Genomic DNA, 16,401 nt, shown 5'->3' with positions numbered 1-16,401 from the left:
GCAAGGTCAGACCCAATTAGTTTGGATTAATGGGACTCTGCTGTAATTTCTTTTTCTTTTTCTTTTCTTCTTCTTATTTTTTTTTTATTTTTTTGTTATAGGCCAATAGAACTTCAAGGTGATTTGTGAACAGATTAAAATTATGTGCAAGTGCTTAGTATACATGTACTATTATGAAGGATTTATTATGAAATTCTACTTTTGTCACATGTGCTTCCATGTGCTGCTCCATTCAAAATTTATGAATGTCTCTGTTCTTAAATCCATGAAAATTCCTGATGAATGTGGCAACTCCTCCTTTCTCTATTTTTGCTGTATGAAAGTGAGATGCTAACCAAAATCCTGTGGCAATTATCACATCTATACCAGTGGTCACATGATGTTCCAAGAGGTAGGTTATGTCAGCTGGGTTTGATGACTCTAATTCATCAATGCAGATGAGTATTTTATTAATTTTACTTCTTAATCCTCAAATATTTTCATGCAGTAAAGACAGCTGCCATTTGACACTAAGATAAAACTGTGTGGAAATAAAATTTCTGCTGATTGCTGAGCATTTTTAACCAGCAGCTCTTAGTGTTGGTGCAGTATGCGAGAATTATGTTGTGTGGTTTCTTTCTCAAACTAGAGGTTTGTTTCAATCCTAACCTTTCTTAAAACTTTATTTCATTCTGTCCTTTCTGCTCTAAAAAAAGGTGCTGAGCTGACAACTGTAACCATTGGTATTTTACCACCCATTACAGTGCCTCCCCACTCCCCTTTAAGTTTTCTCCTGTTAGTCCATTGATATCAATAGCAGATGGATAGATAGATGTTGAATACTTGTCAAGTTGCCATCAAAGAGAAGGTCTCAAATAAATCTAAACATTTGAGCAGTGGTAAAAAATAGTTGCAAAGAATACCATAAATGACCTTCTTTGCATATGATCTTAATTTCCCAAGAGCTTTAATTCCCATTTATGCAATTTAATATAAAAGATAACTGTGGAAGTAGTGAGTTAGGTGAGATGCAATGGTAAAAAAGGCAGTAAGCTGTTGCTTAGTGAGAAGACCATGAAAGATGATGACAAAGATTATAAAATGAAGTAATCATTTACCTAAAATTTGTGACAGAAAAAATATGTATCACATGATTGTCTGATTTCATATGTGGGGTGTGAAAATGCAATTTCAAAAAAAATCCAGACAGTACTAGGCAGCAGAATTGATGCTTTTAAGTGAATTAATTGCTATTGTGTCATGATCCTACTATGTATTATCATTTATGGCAAAATTTCTCAAAAAGGAGCACTATAAAGGAAATAAAATCTACTGAAGTTTTCATGAATGCAACACTGCCCTGAATAATTATGAACTGAAAGACAGAACTGTACTTTATTGTTTCAGGATGAAGAATGGCTTCAAGAAATACGCTGTTTTTTTGAGGCACAAGATAATCCCAATTGTCTTTGCTGCCTAATATCTGAGAAATTGGCAGAGAAAATACAACAACTGTCTGATGATGAAATTCATAGAAACATTATGAACTTGCTGAATTTGTTTGTGGGCAAAACGTTTGATGTACCACACAATGTTGCTGTCAAAAGGTAAATTATAAAAGCAATTAATGACTTTTGCTATTACAGTCATTACTAAAAGCTGTGTCCTACATTTTCAGTAAGAAGAAAAGATTTGTGGCAAATACAGGAACAGCATAATTCACAGCAACATCTACAGAAAATGTTTTTAGATCATGTTATTTATGTTGCTGATTAACTCAAAGATAAAATGTTATGCTAGCATAAAAAATACAGCCACTGATATGCCATAATTCTCATTCAGCTCCAGTCATAATGCAAATGGAACAATTTCTATTTTATTTATTTTTAGTTTGTGGACTTCGCTTTTTTTTAAATGCTGGCCAAAAAAAAAAAAAAAAAAAAGACACTTCACTGAGGGATAGAATGTTCCATCATGATGCACCACACCCTCACAATAGCTGTACATTTATAAATTATGCGCCAATTATTCTATTTAATTGACCAAAGACAAAAGAATCTGTGGACATAATTCCTCTCAAATTATTTGATACGTAACAGAGAAAATAATTGACTTTGGTTGCATCCCACTTACAGTTACAGAAAAGTGATGTTGACGTTGACCTTTGATGTATGTTACACATGGGTTTGATTCTATTATGAATGAATATGGCTTCATCAGTGATTAATACTGACAAGAGTGATAGGTGATGACAAAAAGTTCATTGACAGGATTCCAGTAATATCAGTTTCATAGTGATGTTAGTTTTACCACTGATGAAACTGCTGTGAGGCATGCCAATTTGTCAGCTGCTGGATTTATCATCTGAGAGATAAATTCAGATTAGGAAATGGTCACTGGAAAGTTGCAGATCATTTCCTGCTTAGCAGTGGCTTAGGGTCAAGAGCATATCATGAGGGCAACAGTGATGAAGTGCATGCTTTTCCCATCTTCTTCAAAAAACCTATAGCTCCTGATTACGAGGGACACACTGCAGCTGTACCCTTCAGACAAGAAGGTACAGAGATTCATAGCACATTGCATGAATTGAAGTTCCCAAAAGAGAGTACCAAGTTGAGGAGGAGTATTAGAAGGCCTATGAGAGTACTGACCTGTAGGGAAAATAAAAAAATTGCAACTAAAGACAAAAAAATTTCTGGGTGTATTGATCACATTGCCTTAGACATGGCAGTGCTTTTTCTTCAAAACACCAATGCATTACAGGGCCTGGCTCCCCACCAATATCTAGTGATTGCTAAAAGGGTCTTTTGGAACTTCAGTTTCACCGATAATAAAGTTCACTGCTGCCCTTTCCCCATTCAGGATCTGAATCTGGCATTGTCTGTGTACATGAGATGGCAAAAATTTGTTATAGCATGCTGCAATGCATTACTAAGAATGCAATGAAAGTCTTTCTTGAAATTTTTAATGTAATATAAAATATGGACAATTTACCAGTCCACTGAGGGAAGCTGTATTAATTTCTCTTCTAAACTTGGGAAGGACTGAACATGCATGAGTAGCCACTGCAGTGATGCCCTAATAGTGTAGGAAAGGTGCCAGTGTGAATGCTGCACAGCTCAGAAACAATAGAGTTGGTGGGAAGGATCCAGATGTCACAGGCTGTGAATCAGTCATTGAAAAGAAGGTGCTTGCTCAGCAACAGGGTGATCCAGTGTTCCTTGGCCACAGTTTGTCTGTGGCCATTCATGTGGACAGGTAGCTTGTTGGTTGTCATGCCCATGTGGAATGCAACACAATGGTTGCAGCTTACTTTGTAGATTACATGACTGGTTTCGCATGCAGCCCTGTCTTTGGTGGGATAGCTGATGTTTGTGACAGGACTGGAATAGGTGGTGGTGGGAAGATGTATGGGACAGGTCTTGCATCTAGGTCTATTACAGGGATAAGAGCCATGAGGCAAGGGGCTGGGACTAAGGGCATCCTTCATTTCAATGATAGCTTCAGAGCCTGTGCCATCTGCATGCTTCCCACCAACACCATCTTTTCTGAATTGCACAGGTGATAACTTTCCCTGCAATATATCCTACATTCCCGTAACCCTCCTGGCCTCCACTTCGTTAGTCATTGTCCTTACCCATCTACATAACCTCCTGACTGCACCTAGTTGCCCCACTCTCCATCTTGTCCTTGCATGCTCCAAATGGCATATTACCATCATTGACTCCATCCGTGCCATCCCACCTCACACTCCTGGAAATTGAAATAATAACACCGTGAATTCATTGTCCCAGGAAGGGGAAACTTTATTGACACATTCCTGGGGTCAGATACATCACATGATCACACTGACAGAACCACAGGCACATAGACACAGGCAACAGAGCATGCACAATGTCAGCACTAGTACAGTGTATATCCACCTTTCGCAGCAATGCAGGCTGCTATTCTCCCATGGAGACGATCGTAGAGATGCTGGATGTAGTCCTGTGGAACGGCTTGCCATGCCATTTCCACTTGGCGCCTCAGTTGGACCAGTGTTCGTGCTGGACGTGCAGACCACGTGAGACAACGCTTCATCCAGTCCCAAACATGCTCAATGGGGGACAGATCCGGAGATCTTGCTGGCCAGGGTAGTTGACTTACACCTTCTAGAGCATGTTGGGTGGCACGGGATACATGCGGACGTGCATTGTCCTGTTGGAACAGCAAGTTCCCTTGCCGGTCTAGGAATGGTAGAACGATGGGTTCGATGACGGTTTGGATGTACCGTGCACTATTCAGTGTCCCCTCGACAATCACCAGTGGTGTACGGCCAGTGTAGGAGATCGCTCCCCACACCATGATGCCGGGTGTTGGCCCTGTGTGCCTCGGTCGTATGCAGTCCTGATTGTGGCGCTCACCTGCACGGCGCCAAACACGCATACGACCGTCATTGGCACCAAGGCAGAAGCTACTCTCATCGCTGAAGACAACAAGTCTCCATTCGTCCCTCCATTCACGCCTGTCGCGACACCACTGGAGGCGGGCTGCACGATGTTGGGGCGTGAGCGGAAGACGGCCTAACGGTGTGCGGGACTGTAGCCCAGCTTCATGGAGACGGTTGCGAATGGTCCTCGCCGATACCCCAGGAGCAACAGTGTCCCTAATTTGCTGGGAAGTGGCGGTGCGGTCCCCTACGGCACTGCGTAGGATCCTACGGTCTTGGCGTGCATCCGTGCGTCGCTGCGGTCCGGTCCCAGGTCGACGGGCACATGCACCTTCCGCCGACCACTGGCGACAACATCGATGTACTGTGGAGACCTCACGCCCCACGTGTTGAGCAATTCGGCGGTACGTCCACCCGGCCTCCCGCATGCCCACTATACGCCCTCGCTCAAAGTCCGTCAACTGCACATACGGTTCACGTCCACGCTGTCGCGGCATGCTACCAGTGTTAAAGACTGCGATGGAGCTCCGTATGCCACGGCAAACTGGCTGACACTGACGGCGGCGGTGCACAAATGCTGCGCAGCTAGCGCCATTCGACGGCCAACACCGCGGTTCCTGGTGCCGTGCGTGTGATCATTGCTTGTACAGCCCTCTCGCAGTGTCCGGAGCAAGTATGGTGGGTCTGACACACCGGTGTCAATGTGTTCTTTTTTCCATTTCCAGCAGTGTATAAACATTAATCTCAGATTACATTGTCATGAACTAGGATCATCTTTGACTGGCAAAGTTTCATTAATCAAGTGAAATTCTGTTGCAGGATGTAGTTTATCAATTGTGTTATTATGTAAATATGTGAAGGTACCTTTTCACAAAAAGTTACATTAATGTTTAAGTAATCTTATTATCCATAGTTTTATATGAGTGAAATTGTGTAAACCATCTTTGACGTGTCTCCGGTACTCTAATCAAGTGATTAGCTTATGTATGTTATGAGACAAATCACAATTAAAAATTCACTTCACAATATAGACCCACTACAAAGGAACAGATTTTGTTTAGCATAAATACAAATAGAAAAGATTTAAATATAAAATAAGTTATTGTAAACACTCCAACACTGCTGAAGCTCAAAACAATTTTTTTGGTCTGTAAGGTTAGAATGAGGAGAATGCTGGCAACAAAAGTAATGAGCACAGATAATAATTGCTCCCTTAGAAATTATTGAAGACAACTTGTTATTATGTGATGAAGTTTATAGGTATTTCCTTGGCACTTAGCAGCAAAGTAAGAAAGGGAAATTTGTGCTATATGCAGTGAATAGTCAAGTATAGGGTGATTGACAGCAGCCACTAATGTCCGAATGTCTCTTCCAAAACTGTCTTTAAGTTTGAATAGAAGTAACTACACAATTCGTTTAAAATTTTTCACTACCAAGCATGTGCTTAAATTACTAAGACAACTACACAACCATTGATAAACAGAAATAATAAGCACATTTAAGTCAATTAGCAAAGTCAGGCTTCTTGGCTGATAACCATTTTAAGATGTGCCTTGATAGCTCAGTGGTAACATGCTAGACGATAAATGTCAGAGTTGTGGGGTTTGACTCTAGGTCAAACCTAAGCCTTTTTTTTACCTTTGGCAATATTTTTTATGTGCAAAATGCTGACTTGCATAGTGTTTTTGAGTTCACATTAAATTATAAGTCCCTATATATCTGGATGGGTAAATGTTTTCAAAGATCTGAGGAAGCCAAATGTATACCACCTTTAATAGGTACCTGCCCAGTCAGTCCTATGATGATCAAACCAATTTCCAGGTTGATTACATCCATAAATAAGCACACAACGGAAGTGTATACCTATCCTATTTCCCTGTCAATTTTTTCTTTAGCATTGAATAAGAGTGGCTTTCAAACCTACTAAGTATTGAAACTTTCATCTGCAGAGAAATTACCTAACCTCATGGTTAATGGTCTACAATATGTATGCTCAGCAAACTTCTGATAGCCTAACACAACACCACAGTCATCTACAGTTTGTCTTCACAGTCAAATTGTCTGCACCATTAAATAGTAATGTCAGGTGGCTATGAATTATCAGCTGCTAGATAATGTGTTCTGTATGTCTACAATACTGTTTATAAAGAAGTTATGTCAACTCTATGTTTTGAAGCCACACCACATGAATACCCTACTTGCTGTTTCCTAGTGTTGTGAACCATTGTGTTGGGCAGCATTCTGTATTCAAGAGCCTTACTCACAGATAATTATATTGTTTCATTTTTTTACCATATTGATACCTAACTATTTCAATGTATTTGCCTGTGGAATAGTTTTTTGAAGAAATGTAGGAAGTTTGATCCTCTTATTTTCCTCCATCTTAAATAATAAATAATGTTTGTGTGAGGTATACTATTAATATCAGCAGTCAAAGTGCAACAGTTGTTTCTCTAAAGATCTCAGTGTTGACACCCTAAAATCTAACATCATTATCTGATTAAAAAGTTTTTTATTAAGTTGCAAAAGTTCACTAATAAGTTAGTGGAGTTATGGTCTCTCCTGATGTCATGCAGAGAATAGAAAAAGCTTTTACAATTTGTGAAATAATCATAAAATAGTATCCAATGATGCAGGAAAATGTTTACTTTATTATAATTCCATTCTTGGACCACAATGTTTATTTGTAGCTAGCATTTGTAACCAGGTACAAATAAACATTGTGATCCAAAATGAATTATAATAAAACAAACAATAAAACAAAAATCCTTTATTATTATTGAAATGGAAAAAGCATATTACTGAGCCTCTCAAACAATTAAATTCAGCTACTTTTGCTCCTTGTATAATTGCTAATCAAGAAAACAAATGAGTTAATCTCTCGACAAATTTTGCATATTTATACTCAATAATCTCTTATGGAGGTAACTCACCACTTACAAAGAAAGTATTGATTGCACAATAGCAAGCAGTAAGAGACCAGTGTGCTAGCCACTGTGCCACCTCGCTCGGTTCTCTTCCATGAAGCAACTCCACTGTTATAATATAATGGCAAGGCTGAGCATACCACATTCCAGTTCTCTCAAGAAAGAAAACTCCATGGTAGAACCATGATTTGAACCTAGCTCCTTAGCATTGCAGTCAGACATGCTGATCACTCACCTATGGAGGCAGAGAGATAGAGTCACAATAATGGAATCGGTACTATTTGGCACCACACATTTTGATAAGGATATTACAACTTAGTGAAGAGACATTTACTAATACATAGCTTAGATAATTGTGTAATGTGGCCTACATGGTATCATTTTTTTCTGAACTTTTGTTGTTATTTCAAGGAAATTCACTGTGCCTCTTGAATGTGGATTAGCAAAAGCCTGTTTGGGAAGAACAGGTGAGACTGACCCTTCTGAGTGTGTGTATTTCTATTTGAAGGTATTTATTCAGATGCATATGTACTTCAGAAAGAACAATCTGCATATAGCTGGAATATTCTCTTCTTATGCCTGAGGTGTATTTCCCCAAATCTGTTGAATAGCACTAAGACATACTTATACGTGGACATATAGTAGGTTTTGCTTCAAAGGACACACTGTATTGTGACACAGACATAAATAATCATTGGCATTTTGTACTCCTTACTTTAGTACCACTTGGTAATAAATTTGGTTATATCTCTCTTGAATTAATTTACCTCAGCATATAAATATAACAGCTTTTATTATAGCAATGTAAAACACCCATTTTGTGTTATTTTTAGGTCACCATACACCACAAAACAGCTCCCGATGGCTGGTACCAGAAGCTTCCTGCATCCGGTGACAAACATGAAGGGAAAGGAGGTGAGTTAAACCAAGCTAACTCAACTGAAAAAGTGTTATTTTATTTGAAAAAAAAAGTGCGAGATGTTGAGAGGTTATGTGACTCTTTACAACGGTTACAAAATTATGCCAAGTAGATCATTGAGTTGACTGTACAAGCTACTGTTGATTCCATGTCATAAGGATATTACATTTCCTTGGGCTTGAATACATGTGCCAATGAGCTGTTCAAGGGAATATCTTCTGCTTCTGAAATAAGCTCTCACAAATGATGCTAATTTCTTTCAGATTGCCAATAAATGTCCGTTGAATTCGTAGGTGATCTCACTCTTTTTTTTCCATTCATGAGTCAGAGTACCAAAGTAGGTACTGAATAAAGTTGCACAGTAGTAAGACAATTGACTCATATTTAGGAGGACACTGATTAAAATCCCACTCAGCCATTCAGATTTAGATCCCCCAATCATTTAAGGTGAATGCCAAGGTGGTTTGCCAGATTTCACCCATTGCCTACTTTAAAAGGAAATACAATACTGCTTTAACATGTTCCATGTTACAATTTGTTGTATACTTGTACCTCTTAAAGGAGGTATTCCATATGTTGTCCTTACATTTGGATGCAGTACTTCACTCATCCATACAGTGAGTTACAAAATCTTCAAACAACCATGAATCATCTCCTAAATCTTGACAAGACTGTATGATTTGCTGCCCCAATTCTTCAACCACAGCAACAGGAATGCCACACATTTTCTTTTGAGTTGACTCCAGACAGACAGTCCAGAGGATTCTCTCTCTCTGTTTTTCCTTTAACTTATTCCATGACTACCCACTTCTCTTCCATAGTTAATTGTTGGTCTTTTTATGAGAACTTGTAGTTTGGTGCCCCAGTGGTAGAGGTTTAAAAACTAGAGCTACAGTTGTGTTTTCTGCCTTCTGCTATTACTTCACTATATCTTCTGGTGTATGAATTTTGATGAGATAATCATTACATTGTAGATGTAGATGTAGGTATCCAATTTCTGGAATCATTTATTACATTGAATTATTCCTGTTGTATTTTCCTCCATTCCTGTGTGAGGGAGCACATGAAAAATTATTTATTATTAAAAATGGACATGAGACATTTTATGTACCAGCTTCTTCCTCTTAATTATGTATGTTAACACTCAGTTATGTATAGTAACACTCATAGGTACTTTGAATGATTATATTTTACCTGCAGTTATTTTCTTCTCAGGTCTTACATTTCTCTCTCTAAGCTGCTTTATTTTCTTTTCAGGTCTTACTTTTCTCTCACCAAGTTGCAAATTTATGTGATCATTGTATTATAAATACTGCCATAGAAACAGGTTGGAAAATAGCAGACTATATCCTTAAATCACGCAGGTAATGTTTCTTTCAGTTTCTCAATTTCTCCATTAAATTGTTTATTCATTTATGTATATTATTATTAGTATTCTCTTAACAGCTCTTTCACATAGCTCTTAAATTTTCTGCTTGTGGTTATGAGGCATGTGTATTTCTTCCCTCATATGTTCTTGAACAAGTGTGTGTGAACGGGTTGTTATTCTTGTGCATGCATTTTGGATCTATGCTACGTATTTTTGAAAATATTGTATATGCTTAAATAACTGAATGTGTGTCATCACAAAACTCGTCCACAGAAATGGAAATGGTGATGCAATATCTCATCCTATTTGATTTATGTCTCGAAACATTTTGATATGGGTTTCCAGTACAGAAATGCAGCAAAGAAATTTAAAATTCCCAATACAATGTATACTGCAGAGGTAGGCTGGACATTGGTTGTTAAATACATTTGTAGCCATAAACAGTACAATAATGAAACTTCCTGGCAGATTAAAACTGTGTGCTGGACCAAGACTTGAACTCAGAACCTTTGCCTTTCACAAAGGTCCATTGGATATGGTTTCAGGTCATGGCTTGTAGTGATTGAGGGAATTCTGACAGCGCAATGGTATGTCAAGGAAATCTAGCATCCTCACGTGTTACCTCCCATGTGACAGCATTGTGGAGCCATTTTCCAACACACTGCACATGTCTCTCTGAATTTTCTGTGTGATATTGAAGTACTCTTGTGGCGAGCAAGATCTCCAGAACTGTGCACAATATAACATGTGTGAGACCAGCTTGTTCATCGATTCTGTCCCAGTGCCAGGATGTAGGATATCAAGGACTAGGTACAATAGTAGACAGTTGATGGTCAACTTGCCTTGGGAGAGGATACAACAGTTTTAAGACACCCTTTCCAATCAAATCAGTATATGCATCAAGACCAAATTGGGTGCAACACAATATTAAGTGGGCTCATACTGCCAACCTATGAAGCTTCATATCATTTTCTCCTAGTCTTCTGCATCTTGGAGTAGCTGGCCCAATGTTTGGTTTGTCTGCAGTGCAGGCTAATTCAGAATGGGCTTTCTTGGAAGCAAAACATTGAGCTTGCTTCCCATTGCCTTCTCCTGTAGTCTGGAAAAATGAAGAAAGATATAAAGGACTACGTACATGTGGTTGTGATCGGCAGTAAGGTCTTGGTTTCTCCTTCATAAGCAGATAGGACAAACCAAGAGCTGAAGTAGGCAGGGTTGTTAAATATAGGCAGAGTTGCTAAATACCTGAAATATGACTATCCTTCAGTGGTTTTCTGAAAGAGTTTCTATCTGCTACCTTAATTTTTTTGTCAGGCAGTATATATCTTGGGAGAAGGTCATGAAGGTAAAATTAAACAAATTTGAGCTCAAAAACTGTTGATCCTGCACAACATTCATGACAGGAACAGGAAAGCAAGGAAGTGACAACAGTGAATAAAATGTTCTCACTTTCCCAGCCGTGTCAATTCGAATAAAATTCTCGAGCTTTCGATGGCCATCTCCATCATCGTCATCAGTAGTTCACTGACAGTAGTATATGAAGTTCTCTAAATGTAAATGTACTAACTCACACCCAAGTGCTGTGTAGGTACTGCCCTTATGAAATGACAAGTTTACATACCACTGATGAACTACCTTCACAGTTTTTACTCTACTAGTAACACATATCATATTTGAAGTTTTTATGACTCTTCATGTATTGTGCCGGGTATTTCAGTTGGGTAGAACATTTCCACAAGGGACAAGGGTCCAGATTCAAATCCTGATCCTGCACACATTTTTAATCTGTAAGAATTTTCACAATATTGCTGCAGTGATGTGGTGTCATTCCAGAATTAATGTGATATATGATAGAATCATATTTGTAATAAAGCTTTTATGCATGTATCACCGGTCCATAAAAACTATAAGTTGAGTGGATAAATGAAAACTAGACTTTTTGAGAGGCAGTCTGTCATAACTGTGTCATTACATGTATGACTGAAAGCCATGAATAATATGGTTTACACATTTGATTTACTTTTGTTGTGTGGTTTGGCACATTCAGGGAAACTGAACATAAAACATTGGCAAACAATCTAAACAAGAACCCTAAAAAGTTTTGGTCATATGTAAAATCGATAAGCGGATCTAAATCCCCTATTCAGTCACTCGTTGACCACGATGGCACCGAAACAGAGGACGACCGAAGAAAGGCAGAAATACTGAATTCAGTGTTCCGAAACTGTTTCACTGCGGAAAATCGTAACACGGTCCCTGACTTCAGCCGTCGCACGGACGCCAAAATGGAAAATATTGAAATAAACGATATCGGAATTGAAAAACAACTGCTATCACTTAGTAGCGGAAAAGCATCCGGACCAGACGAGATACCCTTAAGATTCTACAGTGATTATGCTAAAGAACTTGCCCCCTTTCTATCAGCAATTTATCGTAGATCGCTGGAAGAACGTAAAGTACCTAGCGACTGGAAGAAAGCGCAGGTCGTTCCCATTTTCAAGAAGGGTCATAAATCAGATGCGAATAATTATAGGCCTATTTCGCTTACGTCAATCTGTTGTAGAATAATGGAACATGTTTTGTGTTCTCGTATTATGACGTTCTTAGATAATACAAATCTCCTTCATCATAACCAACATGGATTCCGCAAACAGAGATCATGTGAAACTCAGCTCGCCCTATTTGCCCAAGAAATTCACAGTGCCGTAGACACTGGCGAGCAGATTGATGCCGTATTCCTGGACTTCAGGAAGGCATTTGATACGGTTCCGCACTTACGTTTAATGAAAAAAATACGAGCTTACGGAATATCGGACCAGGTTTGTGATTGGATTCAGGATTTCCTAGAAGAAAGAACACAACATGTCATTCTTAACGGTTCAAAATCTGCAGATGTAGAGGTAATTTCGGGAGTACCGCAAGGAAGCGTGATAGGACCTTTATTGTTTACAATATACATAAATGACTTAGTTGACAACATCGGTAGCTCCGTGAGGCTATTTGCAGATGACACGGTTGTCTACAAGAAAGTAGCAACATCAGAAGACTCGTACGTACTCCAGGAAGACCTGCAGAGGATTAATGCATGGTGCGACAGCTGGCAGCTTTCCCTAAACGTAGATAAATGTAATATAATGCGCATACATAGGGGCAGAAATCCATTCCAGTACGATTATGCCATAGGTGGTAAATCATTGGAAGCGGTAACGACCGTAAAATACTTAGGAGTTACTATCCGGAGCGATCTGAAGTGGAATGATCACATAAAACAAATAGTGGGAAAAGCAGGCGCCAGGTTGAGATTCATAGGAAGAATTCTAAGAAAATGTGACTCATCGACGAAAGAAGTAGCTTACAAAACGCTTGTTCGTCCGATTCTTGAGTATTGCTCATCAGTATGGGACCCTTACCAGGTTGGATTAATAGAAGAGATAGACATGATCCAGCGAAAAGCAGCGCGATTCGTCATGGGGACATTTAGTCAGCGCGAGAGCGTTACGGAGATGCTGAACAAGCTCCAGTGGCGGACACTTCAAGAAAGGCGTTACGCAATACGGAGAGGTTTATTATCGAAATTACGAGAGAGCACATTCCGGGAAGAGATGGGCAACATATTACTACCGCCCACATATATCTCGCGTAATGATCACAACGAAAAGATCCGAGAAATTAGAGCAAATACGGAGACTTACAAGCAGTCGTTCTTCCCACGCACAATTCGTGAATGGAACAGGGAAGGGGGGATCAGATAGTGGTACAATAAGTACCCTCCGCCACACACCGTAAGGTGGCTCGCGGAGTATAGATGTAGATGTAGATGTAGATTAGGAAGTTCATTTACACCCAAGGTTTTTTAGGATGTAAAGTCTGATAACACTGATGGTGTATTTTCAAAGAATTTTGATGTATAAGGATTGTTTTAAAAGTAATTATTTCCATTACTTCTTGATTTATGTCATTTTGAGCACTTGAAATTGTATGTTCTCCCTAGTGTGGACTGAGTTTCAGATCATTTCGACTGAAGACAGAGGTATAGCCGTCTGCAATAGTGGCATCATTTACAAGGCTATGTTACAACTGGCAACCTTTAATTAAAATTTTGGGCAATGAAAATGAAGTTCTGATAACATTCATTTACATTCACATGTAATGGATGGAAATCTTGATCTGATAAATTAATTGTTGGGTATTTTACACAAAATTCATGTTGAAGAAAACAATTGTTGAACTACTGTAAATGAGTGGGTGACGAGATATTGATGATGAATTTGTACTTTTGTACAACATTGTCATAAAATCATGTAGGACAAAAAACTTGTAACATAAAATCAGCATACATGTGAAACAAACATTCTTTTACATTACAATACAGTTTCTGTGACTGCTTTCAAACTGGGTAAAATGAATAGTGTTTAGTATGGGTACTCAGTATTTAGTAACATCTTCCCATAACAGCCTAAACTTATGAACAAACTTGGATAGATAAACTTACATAATAATAGTATTTCTTTTCATATAATTTCATCCCATCATAAGAAAAGAAATAAACTGATCTGGCAGTTGGTTAGCAAAGATCTGTTCCTGATGATGGTGATAAAAACTGCTGGCTTTAGTAATAAGAAAAAAACAATTTTATAAACAAATATGTTGTGATAGAGGGAAGACATATCATACAGCGTAACCTTTTAAACTTATTGTTGTTGAGGTTGTTGCCTTCTGTCCTAAGACTGGCTTGATGCAACTTTCCATTACATTGTACCAAGTGAAAGTCTCTTCTTCTCTTCATAACTACCTCAGTCTGCATGCAATTGAATCTGCTTAAAGTCTTGGTCTCCTCTACAATTTTTACACCCCACACTTCCTTCCGTAATCATATTGACAGTTCCTTGATGCCCCAGTATGTGTCCTATCAACCAATCCCTTCTTTTAGTCAAGTTGTGCCATAAATTTTATTTTTCCTCAGTTCAATTCAGAATGTCCTCATTTGTTATTCAGTCATTCATCTAATCTTCAGCATTCTTCTGTAGCACCACATTTTAAAAGCTTACATTCTGTTTTTGTCTGAACTATATATTCTCCTCTTTTTCAGAAATATTTTTCTTGCTATTACCAGGCTGATTTTTAAGTCCTTTCTATGTCAGCTGTCATTTGTTATTTTGCTCCACATATAGCAAAACTCATCTACTAGTTTTAGTGCCTTATTCCAAAATCTAATTTTCTCAGTATAGCCTAATTTAATTGTACTACCATTACCCTTGTTTTACTTTTGTTGATGTTCATTTTATAATCTCTTTTCAAGGTATTGCCCATTCTTCAAAGTCCCATTCCCATCTCTGACACAATTACAATGTCATTGGCAAACCTCAAAGTTTTTATTCCTTTTCCCAGAACTTCAATTCCCTTTCCAAAATTCTCATTGGTTTCCTTCATAGCTTGCTCAGTGTACAGATTGAATAACATTTGGGATAGCTTACAACCTTGCCTCACTCAGTTCTCAGCTGCAGCTTCCCTGTCATGTCCTTCAACTTTATGATTGCTGTTTGTTTTCTGTGCAAGTTGTAATTAATCATTTGCTTCCTCTATTTTACCCATGCTACCTTCAAAATTTCAAAGAGTGTAGTCCAGTCATCATCATAACCATTATCATCCCATCATTGTTCCATCTTATTCACTGGGTGAGGTGGTGCAGTGGATAGCACACTGGACTCACATTCAGGAGGATGGTGGTTCAAACCCACGTACAGCCATCCTGATTTAGGTTTTTTATGATTTCCCTAAATTGTTCCAGGCAAATTCTGGAATGGTCCCTTTGAGAGGTCACAGCTGATTTTCTTTCCCATCCCTAACACAAACTGAGCTTGTGCTCCAACTATGATGACCTCAATGTTGATGGGACATTAAACCCAATCTTCCTTCTTTCCTTCTTTCCTTCCATCTTATTCAACAGGATAGCAAATGAGGCTTCTCCATTAATTATTGTCCTTAAACTTCTCTCTCACGTCAATAGTGTGCCAGGCATGTCCTTTCTGCTCAATGTCAGATTTCTCCATATGTTTTTACTGAGTTTTGATCTTCCTCTTGGTTTTTTATCTCTTAATTTCAGATTGTACAATGATCTCGGTAGCCTGTTAGCATCTATGTGCTGCGGCGAGTTTATTTTGTCTTACAACTTGAGCCTGTTTTTGTTTTTCCTCAGTTTGAATTCTCTCTGTATGTCCATCTGACCAAGGTACAAACAAACCTCATCTTAGCTGTCTAAATTCTTCTTATGGTCCATGTTTACAACCATATGTCATAATTGGCATGTAATAAGTAAAATTTGGTACTTTCTTGTTCTGTATTAGGTGTTTAACTATTTCATAGAAGTTACTACCTGCTGGAATTCTGTGAGCAATTTCTTTGTCTATGGAACCAGTATTAGAGACAACATTGCCCAGATATATGCAATGATGGATCCTCTGTAGCTGTTTCCCCTCCATTTTGGCATGTCTGATTGGTTGCTCTTTTCTTTTCATGACCATTACCTCACTTTTCTCCTGGCTGGAGAAGAGACCATATACTTTAGCAGCTTCTACCCAGGTGTTTATTTGATCTTAAAGGTCTTCCTTATAATTGCACCACAAACATATGCCATCAGCAAAAAAACATGGACTTTGCTTTTTCACCTCTGTTGGATTGGTGAACTTTTACCTGGATCTCATTCATTTCAGTAATGAAAAGGAGAGGAGACAGAACTCCACCTTTCCTTAATCCATATTTCATGCAAAAGGTTTCAGCC

The 16,401-nt window shown here is 38.6% G+C and overlaps 1 protein-coding gene across 1 annotated transcript in view; it reads left to right on the top strand.

Annotated features, from left to right (window-relative positions):
- The first annotated feature begins 1,390 nt into the window (after positions 1 to 1,390).
- Positions 1,391 to 16,401, top strand: part of LOC126169137 (spermine oxidase-like) — an 80,962-nt gene continuing 65,951 nt past the window's right edge. Inside the window, exons 1-3 of the mRNA XM_049920617.1 lie at positions 1,391 to 1,586; positions 8,169 to 8,250; positions 9,512 to 9,618. Of these exons, the coding sequence (XP_049776574.1) occupies positions 1,522 to 1,586; positions 8,169 to 8,250; positions 9,512 to 9,618 (254 nt within the window). The 5' untranslated portion in view covers positions 1,391 to 1,521. The remainder of the gene's footprint in view (positions 1,587 to 8,168; positions 8,251 to 9,511; positions 9,619 to 16,401) is intronic.

This window comes from Schistocerca cancellata, chromosome 1, assembly GCF_023864275.1.
Source record: "Schistocerca cancellata isolate TAMUIC-IGC-003103 chromosome 1, iqSchCanc2.1, whole genome shotgun sequence".
NCBI classification, from domain to species: Eukaryota; Metazoa; Arthropoda; class Insecta; order Orthoptera; family Acrididae; genus Schistocerca; species Schistocerca cancellata.
Note: the sequence above shows the minus strand (reverse complement) of the source record. Positions and strands in the feature narration are given on the sequence as shown.